The 17,680-nt window shown below is 36.6% G+C and overlaps 1 protein-coding gene across 1 annotated transcript; it reads left to right on the top strand.

Annotated features, from left to right (window-relative positions):
• Positions 1-34: 34 nt before the first annotated feature.
• On the top strand, positions 35-9,147 carry LYAR (Ly1 antibody reactive). Its single transcript, XM_066317268.1, has 9 exons — positions 35-49; positions 614-781; positions 1,068-1,182; positions 3,129-3,236; positions 4,601-4,684; positions 6,510-6,846; positions 7,125-7,229; positions 8,085-8,170; positions 8,500-9,147. The coding sequence occupies exons 2-9, from the start codon at positions 660-662 to the stop codon at positions 8,632-8,634; spliced, it is 1,092 nt and encodes a 363-aa protein (XP_066173365.1). The 5' UTR covers positions 35-49; positions 614-659; the 3' UTR covers positions 8,635-9,147.
• Positions 9,148-17,680: the final 8,533 nt, after the last annotated feature.

A 17,680-nucleotide genomic window follows, 5' to 3' on the forward strand; every position in this document is an offset into this window, starting at 1 on the left:
CGGCACGTGCCGCGCGGGGCGGCTGCGGGAGGCGGCGGCGGCCGAGGAGGTGCGGGGGAGCGGGGCCGGGGGCGAGGCGGCAGGGCTGGGCCGGGCCGGGCAGGGCCGGGCAGGGCAGCGCAGGGCCGGGCCCGGCAGCGCAGCAGCCCGCTGCCACCCAGGAGCGCGGGTGGCGGCCACGCCAGACTTCCCACGCTGTGTGGCCCGGCCACTCCCCAGCGCTGCCGCTCGGCGGGGCCCGGCCGGGACGGGTCTGCAGCTGCGGGGAGCGGGAGGGCGAGGTGGAAGCCCGCAGGGGAAAGGAGGGGACGGGGAACGCGGAACGCCGCCTGCGGGGCGTATCGGTGTGGGCGGCGGTACGGGGGTCACCGGTTCTGGGGTTGGGATGGCGGGTGCGGGGGTTACTGGTGCCCCAGCTGGGTGATGGGTGCGGGGGTTACTGGTTCCCGGGGTGCTGATCTCCCCGGCGCTCAGGGAGGGCATCAGGTGAAACGAGCTCTTGCAGGTGCAGCCGCGGGCTGCTCACCGTGTCAGTCGGTGCACTGGTGCCTTTCGCTTCGGCCCTCCAAATGTTTCTTCTTTCAAGCTGTAAGTTAAGATCTTGTACTCCTAGAGTTGCGCTTCTGTGGGAAGGAAGAGGCTCCTGACCACTCGCCAACATGGTAGTTTTCACATGCAATGCGTGTGGAGAGGCTGTGAAGAAAGCGCAGGTTGAAAAGCATGTGAACATCTGCAGAAACTGTCAGTGCCTGTCTTGCATGGATTGTGGCAAGGATTTCTGGTATGTAATGGATGGGAAGTAGCCTTGCTCACTCTTGTCACAAATACAAGAGATGCCGGTCAGAAGCTTTCACTGAAAGCTGTAGCATGACAGAAGTGTCTGCGGCCTTACAAGCATGTACTTTTAAGCACATCACATTTTAATAATTTAAGCATTGACAAGGTTTAATTAAGGTTTAAATTATCTATTTATTTAGATGATATATTATTTCAGCTTGTTGGTTAGCTAAGTGTTGCACAGTTGGAAGCATTTCAGTCACCTATGGTTAAAAATCTCTTCTGTTCAGGGGTGATGACTATAAGGAACATGTGAAGTGCCTAAGTGAAGACCAGAAATACGGTGGGAAAGGCTTTGAAGCCAAAGCTAACAAAGGAGATGCTAAACAGCAGGAGTGGATTCAGGTATGGTTTGTACTATACACACGTACAGTAACTGTTGTCTGTACTTAATAGAGACAGAAAAGAGCTTCTACTGGCTCAACCCAGAGATCTGTTTTTACTAATATCCCAAACTGTTTTCTGGCATTTCCTTGGTAGGTCTGTGTTTATCCTGGTAAGAAATGTGTCTTTTTTTTTTTTAATCTGTCTCTTACTGGTTTGATTTAGTTTAATGTTCCCAACTGCGTACAGAGACATTGGTAGTTGTCTTTATCATGCCATTTATGCTTTTGTAGACCTCTGTCTACAGGCATCACTCCCCATCTCATATTCTTTGTTCAAGGCTCAAAAATTGTACCCTGCTCAGTTGTTTTTCATATGTAAAATTATGTCTTTGGTCTTCTAAAATCTTCCCACTCTACTGAATGCTTGTGAAATGCTATGTTAAAGATATGAGTGAACCATAGATTTACCACGTGTCATAATTATGTTTTCTGTGCCTTTTATTCCTTTCTAACTTTTTTGTCAGGTAATCTACTTTTAGGTAGTTTTTTTGTTTGTTTTCTTTTTCACTACTGCTGATCGAAGTGCTGGCATTTTCATGGAATTGGCTATTTTAACCCTGAGATCTTTTAGCTAAGTTCCAATGGCCCACTAAAGCCTGCCATTTTAGATGTGAGATTAAGATTGCTTTTCCTTTTCTTCTTGCTTTACATGAATTTGTATTGAGCATATTTCATTACCTTTTTATTACCTAGTTACTCATTTTCTTAAGATCTTTCTGGAATCCTCACAGTCCTCATCCTGAAAATAGCGTCATATTGTTGGGAAAATTTTCTGTCCTCTTGTCAGATATTTTGTAAATATTTTGAACAGGAGAAGCTCCAGCATGGATAGAAATATCTCCTACCCTTTTTGTCTTACACAAGAATCTACCCTCTTATGGCTGTCCTTCAAAGGTTTTTGGAAGGACCTCAAACACGTCCTTAAAACCCCATTAGTAATAAGTTAGGTCACATTTATGCGTGGAATTGTTGGTTTCTATTGTGTGGAACACATCCTAACAACGTGCTAATTTACAGATGTACTTGAAGCATATGATGAATACCCCTTAAAGTCAGAGTTGAGTGCTCTTGTTGAGACTGAACACTGAGGACATTTGTAAAGGCAGCATGATGTGAGTGCTGTTGCTTATGAACATTGGTAGCCTGCCTCAATAATAAATAATTCCTATGTAGAAGGTTGAGGGATTATTATCAGACACCTTTTTCTGATAGTCTTAACCTATTCACAAAGCCTTTCAGTAATCAGATTTTTCAGAAGTACACATGGGCTCTACAGTGTCCCGTGGTTGCACTCTAAATACTGGGCTTGCCAGTATTTCCGTTTTCCTCCCATGAGCAGCAGTGCTGTTCAAGGAACTGCCATTAGGCCCTGGTCTAATCTTTCTTCTCTCGTGCTGACACCCATAGCACTGGAATATCCAGAGCTGTCATATATGGATAAATATTTGTTAAAGCTGGCTCTTCTGCCAGGAGAAATGCATGCCAGCTGTGGCATGTAAGCCTGATTTTTCATAATTAACTCCAAAACCAAAAAGTTGCCTTTATTAATGCAGGTATTTTTCATGCTGCAAGAATCCTTCTGCAATTCAGTTACTTTAGTTTGAAATGTTTTTATTACAGTTTGTAACCTGTTCATCAGAAAGCACTGGTGAGCAGTCCTGCTTGCCTCTGCTTACTGCATAGGTATAAATGTTTATATAGATAACTTTGACACATGTAACGAGCTGTGATAGAACTAAAGGTCAGTATTTTTCTCATGTGTTTTTAATACTTCCTATGAGAAGACTATACCAGCTGTGGGTGCTGGGTGATTTCTGCCCAGTGTGTTTCAGACTTGCTCACCTGACACGTACCATTTGATCCTTATGCTGCTTTGTTGATTTAATTATGTTTTTCTTCACTCAGAAAATTCATGAAGTAATGAAAAAGCCCAACATAAGCCCTAAAGTGCGGAATATCCTGGAGCAAATGCGTACCTTTGATAACATTCCAAGAAAGAAAGTAAAGTTTCAGGTATGTTTTAAAAGAGATTTGCAGTAATCCGTGCAGTGAGCATAAAAATAGATTTTTTTTTAGGGGATGCCACTCTCTTAACAAAGGTGGGACAAATTGCCTCTTTGGGCATTTGTATAGATTGTGTAATAACTGAATTTCAGATAGGCAGTGATTGTAAAATGCATTTATTTGCTTCAAAGGACTCTTGGTCTACCAGTTGAATTAGGTATTAAGCCAGAGACTTACCTTGTAGGTTTAATCTCCATATGTAGGTTTGTTCTGTTTTCAACACCTTTCTTTTTTGACTATTTTCTATTCTTGTTGAATGTCCAAATTCTTAGACATACTTTTAAAGATTTCCTATTTCTTTGCCTTTGTTTTTTCCTGAAGGCAAGATCCTGTTTTGAGAGGTTCCCTGTTACTCAGTATTCCAACAGAATCTCCCACTTCGCATGCTTCATTAAAGTAAATTACAGATGTGGAGAATTTACTGTGTGTGAAGAATTTCATTGAAAGTAAAGAATTACTCACAAACTGGCCTTTTTTCCCCTCCCTTCTCTGTTCTGTGCCTCAGACTGTGAGTCTGAGAGAAGATCAGGCTTGCTTCCAAAGCACTCAAATGAAACTTAATAGAGCTGTGGTGAAATTGCTGCTAGCAAACTGAAGGTTAGAATATTTCCCTACAGAATTAGTGTTCTGAGCAAGAAAAATGGTATTTTCCAGAAGCCTCTCTTTTTGATAAGATACATTGAAGTGGAAGATCAAAAGTTTTTGCAGTTAATTGTTCCAATTTACTAATGTACCTTTCTTTGGGCTTTCACTGCAATGTGAAAATCTTTACATTACATTTAACAGTGAATTCCACATTTCTAAAAGTTCTCGCTTGCAGGTAGTGTGAACAGCATAATTTACTGTTATATTTTCATTTTCATCAGGAACACCTACAATGACCCAAACAATTTTCAAACGTTTGCACTGAGATATTTACTTAAATTATACTCTCCTGTAATAAACTAAAATATCCAGTTAGAAGTGTGACCATATGTCCAGTACAGAAATAAATAAGATCAGGTCATTCATGTTTTAACTCATGGAACAGTCAGAAGATTTGGTAGGACCTTAACATAGACATTTGCATCAAAAGCTTGAGGGTTATCTTTTGTATATATTTTCCACTTACTATCCTAAGAATACCTAGACATTATGTGAAACAATTTAGCAAGGAGGCCTAAGAGATTTATAGGAGTAACCTCTAAGCAGATCTTACTCAAAAGCAGTGATTAGATTCTTAAAAATCAAAAACAGGAACTAATTATGTGGTAATGAAGAAAGAAAATCAGAGGTGCATGTTTTCAGTTATTGCTGTTTTTTTCTATGCACAGAATTGGATCAAGAACAGTTTGAGAATTAATGACAGCAATTTGCAAGATCAGGTGTGGGATGTTTTCTCAGAAGCAACCAGAAATGTAAGTTTAACTGGAGGTACAACATTATAAAATGGGAAGGCACTCCAAAATGTTTGAAGGAAAACCTCTCAGACTCCCCTTGTAGATGTTACTGGAAACATTGTCTCCCATAGTTCCGATAGATTATGTTACGATGTAATATCTTGACTAAATTGTTTGCATGTGGAACACAAAACTTGCTGAAGTGGTTGTTCATACTGGGTAGGTTGTGATTGAAAACTTGGACATGGTGACATGATTGTGCCATGATAATCAGAACGCTAATTTATGCTACTAGTACATGAAAAAAGGAAAAAGCACTGCCTTTATCTTTGTTCCAATCCTTTAGCATACACTAAGATGGAATAAGACATCTTCCAGAGTTTATTGGTCTCAAATTTATGTGTATTGGAGTGAGAAATTAGCAAGCACATAGTTTACCTGTTTCATTAGTAGGGAGAGAGATTCTCCAGTTTATGGCACAGGTTCCTCCCATTTGTTCAAATTGTAGCCTCATTATGACCTTTTGCCACCACCTAATTCTTTGGTATTTCATTACTGGCTCAGCGTGTTTTGGTGGGGTGTTGTTTTGTTTGTTTGCATCTGTTGCTACTACTCAAAAGCTGTTGGAGAAGCTCATTTCTCAGTTGATGTAAAGGTGCTCTCCCCACTTTCCCCCACATTCTTTTGAGGAAGAGTGTAGGCATAGCTTTGTCATGAATCCCCTGTTGATGATGCTTTGTGTTTCTGATTTGATGATTCCAGTTAAGTATATTTGCAGTTTTTCTGAGGAATCCAGATATAAGAGCCAGGAAAGAAGGAAGCACATTTACTAAAGGATAGGAACATAACATAAATTCTGTACACTGAAGTACACGGTTTTGCCTGAGCATTAATACTGAGTTGATACAACTTCACTAAAGTCATGAGCAGTTCTTCTTTGACTTAATTTTTCAGAAGGTCTTCTATCTTAAAAACTTCTATTTAATCACAAATTTAAAGAATTACGCTATCCATAGAGTGCAGCATTGAAGTGAAATATATAACACAGCATTTCAATTCACCTTTAAGAATTCTTGAAAAGATCTTAAGATACGGTTTGTAATACATACCTTGAAGTGTATGTACTCAATAGAAATTCTTAAGTAGGATTCAAATTTCATTAAAATAACTCTTTATAAAAATGTTGGTGTTAAATTGCTTGTATAAAGATCTATTCTCTTTCTAAATAGCTACACCGACATTTCAATAATTGTATTCCACTTGTAACTATTAAAATTAAAGTTTCAATTGAGCTTTAAATTTTTCATTAATATATTAATTATTCTACAAGAAAATCATTATAAGGCCCAGGAATAATAAAAGAAAACCCAGTATGTTGAGAAAAGTACAATTAAAACAACCAGGAGTGCCTTTCTTAGCATCATGCCATAATGGTTTGTTGTTCCCAACACATCCAAGACAGAGAAGTGGATGGCAAAAGAGAGTACTACTCAAGGGCTGTGTACTTGGGAATAAGTTCTGCATCTTGCTGTAATGTGCTGTAGTTTTGTTTGTGTAAATGTAAATTACATTTAACAAATAATTTAAACACAACAGACAGTTACTTTTAACTAGGAATTTACATATGTTGTAAGATAACATTTCTTCTATAGTCTTAATTAGCATTTAGTCTGTTACAAGAAGAATCAGGCACATTACTTCTCAGGTAACTGGTGACATGACGTGAGCAATTTAATTGATTTTAGGATATCAGTGTTTTGAACAGTAACCAATTATCTAGTAGAGGATAGCTGCAATGTCAAAAAATGCATGTAAAAACTAATAATCTCTCTTTAAACAAAAGATTTCAAAAGAAAAAGAACAAGACAAACCAGAACAGAAGGAAGAGCAACAGTCTGCAGAAACTGGGGCAAATACAAAGGCAGAAGAAAACGGAATTACGGATGCAAAAACTGAGAGAAAAAAGAGTAAGAGGGAACGAAAAGAAGAGAGACAAAAGAACACAAAGAAGGAGAAAAAAGATTTGAAATTAGAAAACCAGACAGAAGTGAAAAAGAGTAAAAAGTCCAAAAAAGGAAAAGAGAGCATGGAGGATGAATTTGAAATAAGTGGAAATGGCAATCACAGAAAAACAGAAGAGGAAACAAATGTAAAGAAACGCAAACATAAACATATAGAAGGTATCCATCATACCACTGATATTCTTGTTTGTTTTGAAGATGCTTTTTCCCAGTTCCAAAGCTCAAACTACCTAAGTAGAATTTTAAAGTAGTGTATTAGATATAGAAATTGGATTATTTTTAACAATGATTGCACATTTCTTATATAAAATCTGAACAACTTTGCAAATATAAACTCATGTAGCAAGAACAAAAACTTAAGTCATGTCAGAACTTCTAGTTTTAAATCCTTATGTTTAAATCTTTAAATCAAAATGTTTATCCAATTCCATCTCTAGAGGAACCTCATGCCAAAACAAAGAGAATGAAAACTGAAAGCATTTCAGAAGACATGGAAACGGAAAACATCAATGACAATGAAGAAAATGTGGGAGCAGATAAAGGTATTCTTAAAGGAGCGATTTAAATTGTTACAAAACTACTCTGCAAAAGACCTAATGCTAGAAAGAGCTGATGATAGAAATACAGCTTCTGTAGCAAGTCATGAAATAAATTTTGCCTCAGTATAAATAGATGTGCGTATACACAGTATACACATCTGTTCCAGCCTGTGCTACTCTTAACACCTGATAATGAATTACTTCTCCTATTTGTTGTTTGTGCTGTGCTGGCAGTCTTTGATTACGCTTGGTTCCAGTGGACACTGAGGTTCCACCACAGTTGGTCTCTTCCCTGCTGCCATGCACATCAGACACCACAACAACTCTTACACCTCTTGGTATCTCTAATATCCCTGTTTTTGCTCAGTGGGTCATAAATTGTACCTCAGATACATTGGACCTTAGTTTATGCTTAGATAAACCTGCTTCTGTCTATCACCTGGCACACTGACTGTGTTTGAACATACAAATCATTTATTTAGAGACCACCAATGACCTCTGAAGGTGGTATGGTCAAATTTGGCTGCCTGTGCTTTAAGTGTGACGAGACAGTATCGTAACTATTCCTGCGTTATTTAAGAGTTTCTACTTAATAGTTGAAGTGCAGAAGTAAAAACAATTCTGACCCTGTTGTTCAAGTACTGTGTTGATTCTTTGTCTCTATTCCATTATATATTCAGGAACAGCTGATGACTTCATGCTTAAGACCCCCTCTTGTTGTAGGGTCAGTAAGGTAACAACTGTTGCAGTAGCCAAACTGATTCCAAAATTAGGAGATAGATGGCTGGTTACTAGTAGAGAAGAGGACCCAGAATACCTCCTTTTGCTAATGATGTTGTACACCTAATTATTTTCTAGGTAAATTCAACTGGAAGGGAACCATCAAAGCAGTTCTGAAACAGGCTCCGGACAATGAAATTTCAATTAAAAAACTAAAAAAAAAGGTACTGTACAACATAGGTTTTTTTAATCTCCTTTGGTCATATGAATTTATTTGTGTAATGCTGAAGCTCAGAAAATTCTGGCTTGCATTAACAGAAATGTTTGACATTTTTTAATGGAATATCAGTTAACAGAATGTCAGCTGAAGGACAGGTTCTTTATCGCTTACTGAATTACACAAGAAATTACACAAGAAATTCAGTGCTAGTTGTGCAAAGGAATAGTAGTACAATAGCTTCTATGCCACTTTTAATGCTGTAATGTAAATGTATTATTGCTTAAAATGGAATCATCTTCATGGACTAAAACCTATTTCTCTGTCTTTGTGCAGGTGATAGCTCAATATTATGCAGTAGCTGGTGAATGTCACAAGACAGAAGAGGAGATCCTAGTCATATTCAATAAGAAAGTGAATAACAATCCCAAATTTAGAGTTCTAAAGGACAAAGTGAGACTTGTGAAATAAACTGTTTGCATACTTTACATAGCTGTTGCATTTTAATCTTGCAGATGGAGTCAGATTCTTCTGTCAGCTGTACATATACTATGCATTGGTATCAATTTAAATTGTGTATGTGAAAGCAGAATTTAACTTTTAATACTGGATTCCTCCCCTTTTTGTAGATTTATCACAGAACATTTTCAGATATTTTATTTTTTGATTTTACAGAAAATGTATATTTTTGGTAGAAGTTTTAAGAGGTATTGAAAATAATTGCTGGCCTACTCTATTAAAATTTTTCCAGTAATGCAGATAATTTATGGACACGAATGTTTTTCAGGACCTGAGTTGTGTGGCTTTTTGCAGGAACTATTTGCAGAACACATAGGATTTTCATATTCAAAAACCCACTGTGGAATAAGTGTTTTGTTACGCTAAAATTTGAAATGGTATGACTGATACCCACTTTATACACTGTGGATAGTGTATGCAGCCTTTAATAAACTGTTGATTTTATGTTGTAAAATGAATAAATAAGGTGTCAGATTTGTGTATGCAATATTGCACATTCAGTGAAAATTTAAAGACTGAGTTACCTGTATATGCATTGCTTTTGAAAGTTTTGATTAGTAATGCAACTGACTTCAATAGAAGTGGTTACATGGTTAAAAATTGACTATGAGATACATTATATTTAAGATTGTATTTTAAACTAATCTATCTTGTCACTTTATAATTGCATAGTAAATCCACAAATTATTTCAAGAGGCTGTTGTATTGCTGTCACCAAAACAATTTGCCTAGGTCAGAAATGTTATACGGGTATGTACAAGACAGCTGCCTGGGGAAAGTTACTTGAAGTTTTATAGGTTTTTACTTAAATGCATAATTATGTCCATGTAGGAAGTTGACATAGTCTGTTAAAAACAGCATTATAAAGCATTCAGTCATATGGTGTTTTTAAAAATTAGTGATTTCAAGCAAATACACCTCTATAAAACTCCATTGTAAAAATATCTGAATTTATAGAAATAAAGAACCTGTTAAACGTATAAATACTAAAAAATTAACTGTGATACACCGAGTTCAGTTTTTCTGAGTACATATTTGTCTTACTGTAAACGTTGCAAGAAAGCACCTAATGAATTCAAAATCTCTTCAGTGTTAGTTGTTAATTGAAGCTATGCAACAGTTCTTGTTATTCAGTCTAACAGATAACTAGAATTTTGACTCCTGTCATTGCAAGGTTCTGGTGTCTGATGCTCAGAGTTTACTGCAGTGATCACTGAATGAAGCTAAGTGTTCAAACACTATGAATCAGTTGAAAGCTGGAAATAAGGAATATCAAATCAACAGTATGTAGATGAGCTATTAGAGTAGGATGTAATTTTCTTTCCTGCTTTAATTCTTAAAGGTTCAAACAGTGTACTCCACTGTGCATTGCCATGGTTGGGTTACTGGTGCTTGTGTGGAGTAGTAAACATACTGTAAATTATTCTTTCCCTCTCTGTGTAAAGGATAAAGCTGCACCAGCTGATGTTCAGTTTTTCCCCTCATGATTTGGCAGACATTAATCTAATGCATGCCTCTATTTGACAGTCATTAGTGGGAGCCTGTTGCAAGTAAACCCTGTTGTAATTCTGAAGTATAACCTCAGCATATGTTGCTGCAGTAGTATTACCTTTTCCTGCTCTGTTGGCAGAAAGAAAGGGAGTGGGAGCAATATGTTTTATAGGCTTATTTTTCTTTCTGGGTATTCTTTGGAATACTGTAGTATGGTGGATGAGTCTGTGCCTCTAACTGTAGAAGACTTCAAGTGCTATTCCAGTCCTTGCATAGTTGCATTATTGACATGCAGCTCTCCACTGAAAAAACCCCGACTTCAATGTTTTTTTCGTTAGATAATTAATAAAGACTCAGAGGACTGAAACTGGCTTTTCCCCTTCCAACAAATCTAGACTTTAATTTACTCCTTGTATCTAATGATGTTTTGATCAGATTGAAGTTACTATAAATTTGGTGGTAATTGTTTCAGAGGGGAGCATAATCCCTCACAGATCGTTGAGAATCCTTCAAGGAGACAGAAAAACAGCAGGACCTCTCTAATTTCTATTCAATAATTAAGCAGCTTGTTTACTGGTATTGTTTTAATCCAGAATATGTTTTAGTGATTTTCTAAACAGCATAACATAGCTCTGTAATTATTCCTTATTGTTAAAAATTTCCTTTCTAAAATAGTGTATTGAAAATGGAGTGTCTTTGTGGCAGGGTGGGGAAGGAAGAAATTAAAAAAATTGTTTAAAGTAGTGTCTTTCATTATAAGTACAGCATAAGCACTTAAGCATAGACTTTAATCACTGGAAGAAAAAAGCTTCAAAGGACAGGTACTTATTTGTTGTGCTCAACCCTCCACTGTCCTGGTGCATTAGAATAGTTTGTTCTTTCTCCAGTGAAAACTGATCCTCCCACCTGGTGCTATAATCCAGTTGCATCAGGACAATGTAGTCAGAGCCTGACATGAGTAGTGGCTGGTAGCTGATGACCACAGGATACAGAGACAGGATACATGATTTCATTCAGAAACTTTTAAGGCTGTAACACTCACCCTTATTAAGGAAATAAGAGAGCAAATATTAAACTTTTTGTGTGAGATAAGTGAAAAAAGGCATATTGTTCTGTACATTGGGCTGTGTTCACAGGTTACAAGATCTCTCAGTCAATATATTCAACATTTACCCCTTTCTTCTCCTGGATTAGCCTTTAAGAAAAAAACAGGAATAAGTCCTCTAAGTTTCTTTTCTGCTCTGTCAGCCAAGAAAAGCTGCATATTATGTTTCCCATTAGTACTTTTACAGGAAGGGTTACTTTATATTGAATTCTAAATTTCACTTGGATGAGAGGAAGTTTTACTAGTAACATTCCCTTGCACTTTTAAGATACAGTTCCTTTTGCTCCTTGTAATCTACTGCTTTTCTTTGCAATTCTCAAAAAGGATGTAATTCGTTTTGCACCTGACTCTTCATGCTTTTATGCTCTCAGACAGCAAATGCTGAAAAACCTTCAAGCTTTTTGCTTAGATTGGACTTGAGTCTTCAAAGCTGCAGATCTCAGATCTTAGTCCTTTCCAAAGACTTGTTTTTAATCTTTGTCTTTAAAATTTAGTGTAGAAGAATTAGAATTTTCCAGCCTTTTGTGTGTTTTGTCCTTCTCATTAGAATATTTTAGTCGAAACTCTTCTTGCTACACAAATTCATACCTGAGCTACAGTAGAAGTAAAATACTGACTTCCAGCAGAAGTAGTTTTATATTTCCTGAAATTACTTAAAAGTAGCAGAAAACCAGAAATGGTGTCTGTATGCCTACCCACCATTTAAACCCCTCTTCTCAAACTTCTATGTGGAATGCATTAGTACAAAATTAGGATAAAAAGCCTAATTAAGGCCCCATTACAGTTAAGCTCAACTCATATATTTGGTTTACTAGAAAAAAGGTGCTTTTAAACATAATGGGATCTTCCTCTCAGGCAGCATGAAATCCACTTCAAAGTATTCAGATCACTACATCTCACTTTGGTGACAAAGAAAAAGAACCTGAATAAAAAAGGAACCAGAATTCCATCTGCATTACAGGTGGCTCAAACGACACTGTGTTTACTCCTTCGTTCTGTTCCTTGCAGTAGCTACAGAATGCCTTACAGCCATTAATGTATAAACACAAAACACAAAGTGCACTTTTATACTTAGATTTTTTTGCCCTTCTGCTGGCCTTTTCTCTTGATGAGGAGTTCCAGGAGGAATACACACCTATTGACACTCTATAGTATCTATACATGACAAAGGCTCATGTTCTCTGTGGATGAGACAGGACCAGGATTTTCTCTTAGACTGTTCTTTCTTACCATGTTTTATATCATGAAAATATATGTTTCCTCCTGCTTCTTGCTCCTCCAATTCTGGCTCAGGTATTTGAAAGTTTCAGCTTTTTTGGTGAACTTTCAGAACTGAAGTGGTTCCAGAGGTTAGCATTGGTTAAGTTTTCCACGAGAAGAAAAAATTTGAGCTCAGCTGATGTTTTTATGTTCTTATGTTGTTATGTTCTTAATATTATGGTTGTTCATAATACCTGTTTATGTTATGCAGATTAGCCAAAACAATAAAGGGAATTGTACTATCATTCTTCAGACAAAAATTCAAATTGCTGAATTCAATCTTCATAAAGGAAACATCTATCTCTTCCTGTCTATCTTGGACAGTTTCCCATTCACTCAGTGTTCCTTCTAACTGTTGTCCAATGAATTATAATACGTGTTCAAAATACTGTGAAAAATTGACCCTACAGAATATGTAAGTGGTAATGGACTGTGAAGGACAATGGTAAAGAAAATCTTTGCCATGAATGAAGTGTATACGAGCTTTGTGTTGTGTTTATTTTTTTTCAAGACTCCACAGAAACAGCATGAGCCGAATCCCACATTATACAGGGCAATGAGATGTTGCTATGCTGAACTGTACTTTCCAATCTTGTTAACAGTGATGTTAACCTCTTGACCAAGAAGCTTTATCCCTGCTTTAGTACATCAGTCAAATCACAGTCAGTGGTGACACTAGACATCTCCAAAACAATAGTTAATATTCTATCACAGCCTAAAATAATGCTAACCCCTACCAATAGAGAAATAGTGTGTCGCACTGAAAAAGGCCAATAATCCTGTACAGTAAATGTTGAATGATGGACTTGAATCCCCATTCCCACAATTGATAAATTTTCCTGTGTGAATTAGATCTGATGTTCATTATTCAAAAAACCTACTTTAGGATGTTCCTAAATTTCTTAAGTATGAAATTCTTTTCATATTGTTACAGATGCATGGTAGCACAGACTTTTTCAAAGTAAAGAAATTGGTTTCAGTAAGTCCCAAGTGTTCTCTTTCCCACTCTCCCACATCTGGCCATTTGTTTTTGCTCTCCACCACCCCCTGCATTTTTGCAGGCTTTTAAAACCAGATCAAATCCTCAAACTGAGAGGTATTATATACCACTACTGGGGATTGAGTAGTCAAGAACAATTATAGATGGAGTATTGCTGCCAAGTGCTTTGTATCATTAAACTGTAGTCTTGGGAAAACATTTTGAGAGCCATTGTACTCCCTTAAGAAAGTAAGCATAGTTAAGTGCAACTAAACTCAACAAATGATTTAGAAGACAGAGTAAGAAAATCTATTTAGCCACTTCTAGGAGAATGGTTTATCCACATTTATTTTGGATAAATAGGATGATTTTTGGATAAATTTGGATAAATATTTTGGGTTTGCACATTTAAAGATGGAATGAACGGAACAGTTTTCTTGTATTAATATTGCTGATTATATAAAGGAACGTGTCAAACACTATCCAACATCTTTAAGGGTGAAGATGGCCTTCTACCAAATAAATACTTCATATCAGCTAATTTTTTTGTAATTTGCTGACAACTTTCAAGGTGAGGAATAACATCCCTAGATAAATTAGATGTCTATATGTGGTGCATTTTTTTCTGCTCTCCTAGATGCCCTCTTCACCTTTTAAACTGCCTTATATTTTCTGCTTTCTTTTTCTTCATGAAGAAGTTCAAATGCTTGCATGCTTAAATATAGAGCCTTTTTGGTATCAAACACACTATTCTATGTATTGTTTCCTTCCTAAAGGGTCAATCCAAGGCTGCACTGCAATTTAATACTCACATGAGAATTCAGCTTGAGCTCAGGAGTTTGTATATGGACCACATTCAGAGTCAATTGAGTTTTACCCGGCAGTTGTTTTTCAGATCTGTGTTAAGTTATTCACACCAAGTGCTTTTAAGTCCTTTTCCATTGTACTGAATTTGAAATAGTTAAAAGAATGCAAGATGAAAGCAAGGGAACGGTTTGTACTGTTTGGAGCCTTTTTTGGTTACCTAGATGAGTCAGACAATGTATTTACCTTTTCACCCAATGTAAGAGAGGATGCACAATACTTTTGTCCAAGGACAAGGTTCAGAAAGGATTGAAAATCTCTACCCATCCAATCTTGTACTCCTAACAGTGCAAGATAAGCAGCAGGTTACTACTGACTTTATTGTTACTTAGTTCATGAACAGAAAGCACAGACTATATATGACAATATTTCCTCAAAATAAAAAAAAATACATTTATATTTTATCCAACCTATTTCAGCTAAAAATTATCATAGGAAGGAGCCTGCCCTGCTTAGGTATGGAATGAAGAAAATTCCAACCAGGTCTTTTGTGAACAGATAACATTTGGGCTAATTTAGTTATTGATTTCTGTGATAGGGAAAAAGTTATGACTATTGGCTAGAATACTAGAAAACTAACTTGACTTCCTAAAAGTGAGAATTTAACCAGGAAATCCAATTCTAAATTTTTTATCTACCCAGTCTAAAGACACAAAAAGCTACTGCATTATTGTTGTAAATCAACATATAACCAACTAATCACTAAGCAGCAAATATTTAGTGAGCAACAAGGAAATTCAAAATATCCAAACATTGCAAAATTCAGCTTATAACCAAAAAACCTGAATATTTAAAGATATTCAACTAACATACAGAGCATTATTTTCTACTTAAAATATTCAGTTCCCAAGATGTGGAAACTGAATCACATTATGTGAGAGACCAGGAACACAGTTCACAACAAAATTGCTGCAAACTTTGTACATTTCTTCCCTTGAATCTTCGAATTCAAAAAGTTATTTCACAGACTTTTAACTAAAGTAATCACAGCAACCATGACATTTTAAAATATTTCCTTATATTTGTGCAGGGGTTCTTAAACAGTAACTTGGAAGAATTAATTATCCATAACAGGCCCATTGATTAGATGCTTTGTTAATTATGTCGTTCCTTTTCTGACAATCTTGGTTCAGCTCCTGACCACTATCTATTATTTGGCAGATTAATAATTTCTGAATCAGAGAAGCTCTGTGAAAAGATCACAGAAAACTCTCAGCTCTGCAAACACAGAACATGAGCGGTCTCAGTTAAGGTCAATAGTGAGTCCAGGAAGGAAGCTCTTATTTCAGCTCTTTGCACAATACCTACTCTGTAGGTAAACAGAAGTGTTCAGTTTAACAACACTGACAGATCTTAACCTTTCCAAGCATACATATTTATTTAATTGCTAAGTTTAAATCCAAGATATATCCTATGAACAGCTTTTACAAAGAAATCGCATGAAAATTTCCTTTGTTTCTTATTTGAATCACTAAGATGAAAGTGGAGGCTGAGGTAGTCATTTCACTCAAAGGAAATAAAACAAAGAAACCTCTATTTCATTGATAAGAAAGCAGAGCTCTGATCTCCCATGAGCTGCTAGCTTCAAAATATTCAACGGAACTACATAAAGAATAATCCCTGTACTTACTAAGGATGCAATGTGGTTGGCCCTTAAATGATACATGTTCTAAGGCTGGGAAAACAATTTCTGCTTACTATGACACCTCTCACATGAAATTTAGATGTAAAAGAAGGCCAGTTTTTCTGCAGAGAAAGAAAACTAATAATTTTTTTTTCTTCTCTTCTTGTATACTTTAGGCAAATTTACTCAAATTCAATGTGCAGTAATAAGGAATAACCAGAATCCTGTTTTCCTTTGTCCCTAGAATCTCACTCATTAATAAAACAGACAATAATATATTTAGGAAAATATAGTTATCCAGCAGGTTTAGAACTGCTTAAACAGTGCAAATCACAGAAAGTTTAGCTTTCACTCTAATTAATTTCTACCAGTTTGTTTCTTCCCTTAGGATTGCTTAAATTTTTTTAGGGTTTACTGATAAAATGCATAATTATTTAACCACAGCCTACATTCCATTCTTTTTGATTTTCTGGTTTTCTCAACATAAAACTACAGAGAAAGTATCTGCAAGGCATTTTTGTTGAAAAAGGCTGCACAATATGCAAAGAATGCATGTGGTAAGTGAAAATTTCACACATTTCTCATAATGATTGCTTTAATGGAAAGTATTTTGCCTTTTGAGAGTAAAAGTACAATCAGGTTATTAAACACTTGAATTTTTGAACTTTAATTATGTACAGCTAGAAGGCCTGTAAATTTGATTTTGGTAAGTAAAACACACATACTGAAATTAGGGTTTTGTTTCATCAATCTCCCTTATAAAAATCTGAGGTTTTATTGAATATTTCTACATTTAATCCCACTGTAAAGAAAAGCTATACATAATGGCTGCCTTATTGAACAGGTACTCCACATTGAAGTTGGTAGGATTTTTGCCTCAGTCAGAATGTTAAATCACACCGATTTTTCTGAGAAAGTGCAGGCTTTTTAACAATCACGTGGATCATCTAATTAACAGAATGAATCTTTACTATTAGAAACAATTTTCAATTTTAAAAGCCATATTAATGGCTCAGTCACGGAACACACCCCAGAAGATACAATACACATATGCACAGTACTTTAATATTCATAGTATTCTTCTGAGGACCAGACCCTAAGGTTAATCTGCCAGCAAAATTGACTAGTTTTGCGTTTGTCCAGGTGAATAAATAAGAAAGCCCCAGTATATAATTGGTTTCAAGGTTTTGTTTGCAGAAACATGCTGATGGGACTTTGTATCTAGTTACGAAGAAATCAACTACAGAACTGAAACAATCTGTTTTACCATTTTATTAGTTTATCTAACTTTTGCCTAGTTTGTCTTGCAAATATGTTTATTATTTCCAGTTAAGAGCAGCAGTCTCGAGTGCTACAGGATTCCCGTGGCCCTGGGAACCTTCCAGAGCTTTCTTTGCATTTCACAGAATCACAGAATATTCTGTGAGCTGGGAGGGACCCAGAAGGATGATGGAATCCAACCCTTGAGTGAATCCCTGTGGGGATCGAACCGACGAGCTTGGTGTTACCGGCACCGCTCTCCAACCACCTTTAATCTACCCCGGGCGTGTTTCTCAAAAACTGAGATTTCCCTAACATCTGCCCTCGAGAACATCTGGTTGGCAGATGAGAAAAACATTTCTAGGACTTCTAGGCACAGTCTACATATATATATACATATATATATATATATTCT

The sequence above is a fragment of the Sylvia atricapilla genome, chromosome 4 (genome assembly GCF_009819655.1).
Source record: "Sylvia atricapilla isolate bSylAtr1 chromosome 4, bSylAtr1.pri, whole genome shotgun sequence".
Lineage (NCBI taxonomy): Eukaryota > Metazoa > Chordata > Aves > Passeriformes > Sylviidae > Sylvia > Sylvia atricapilla.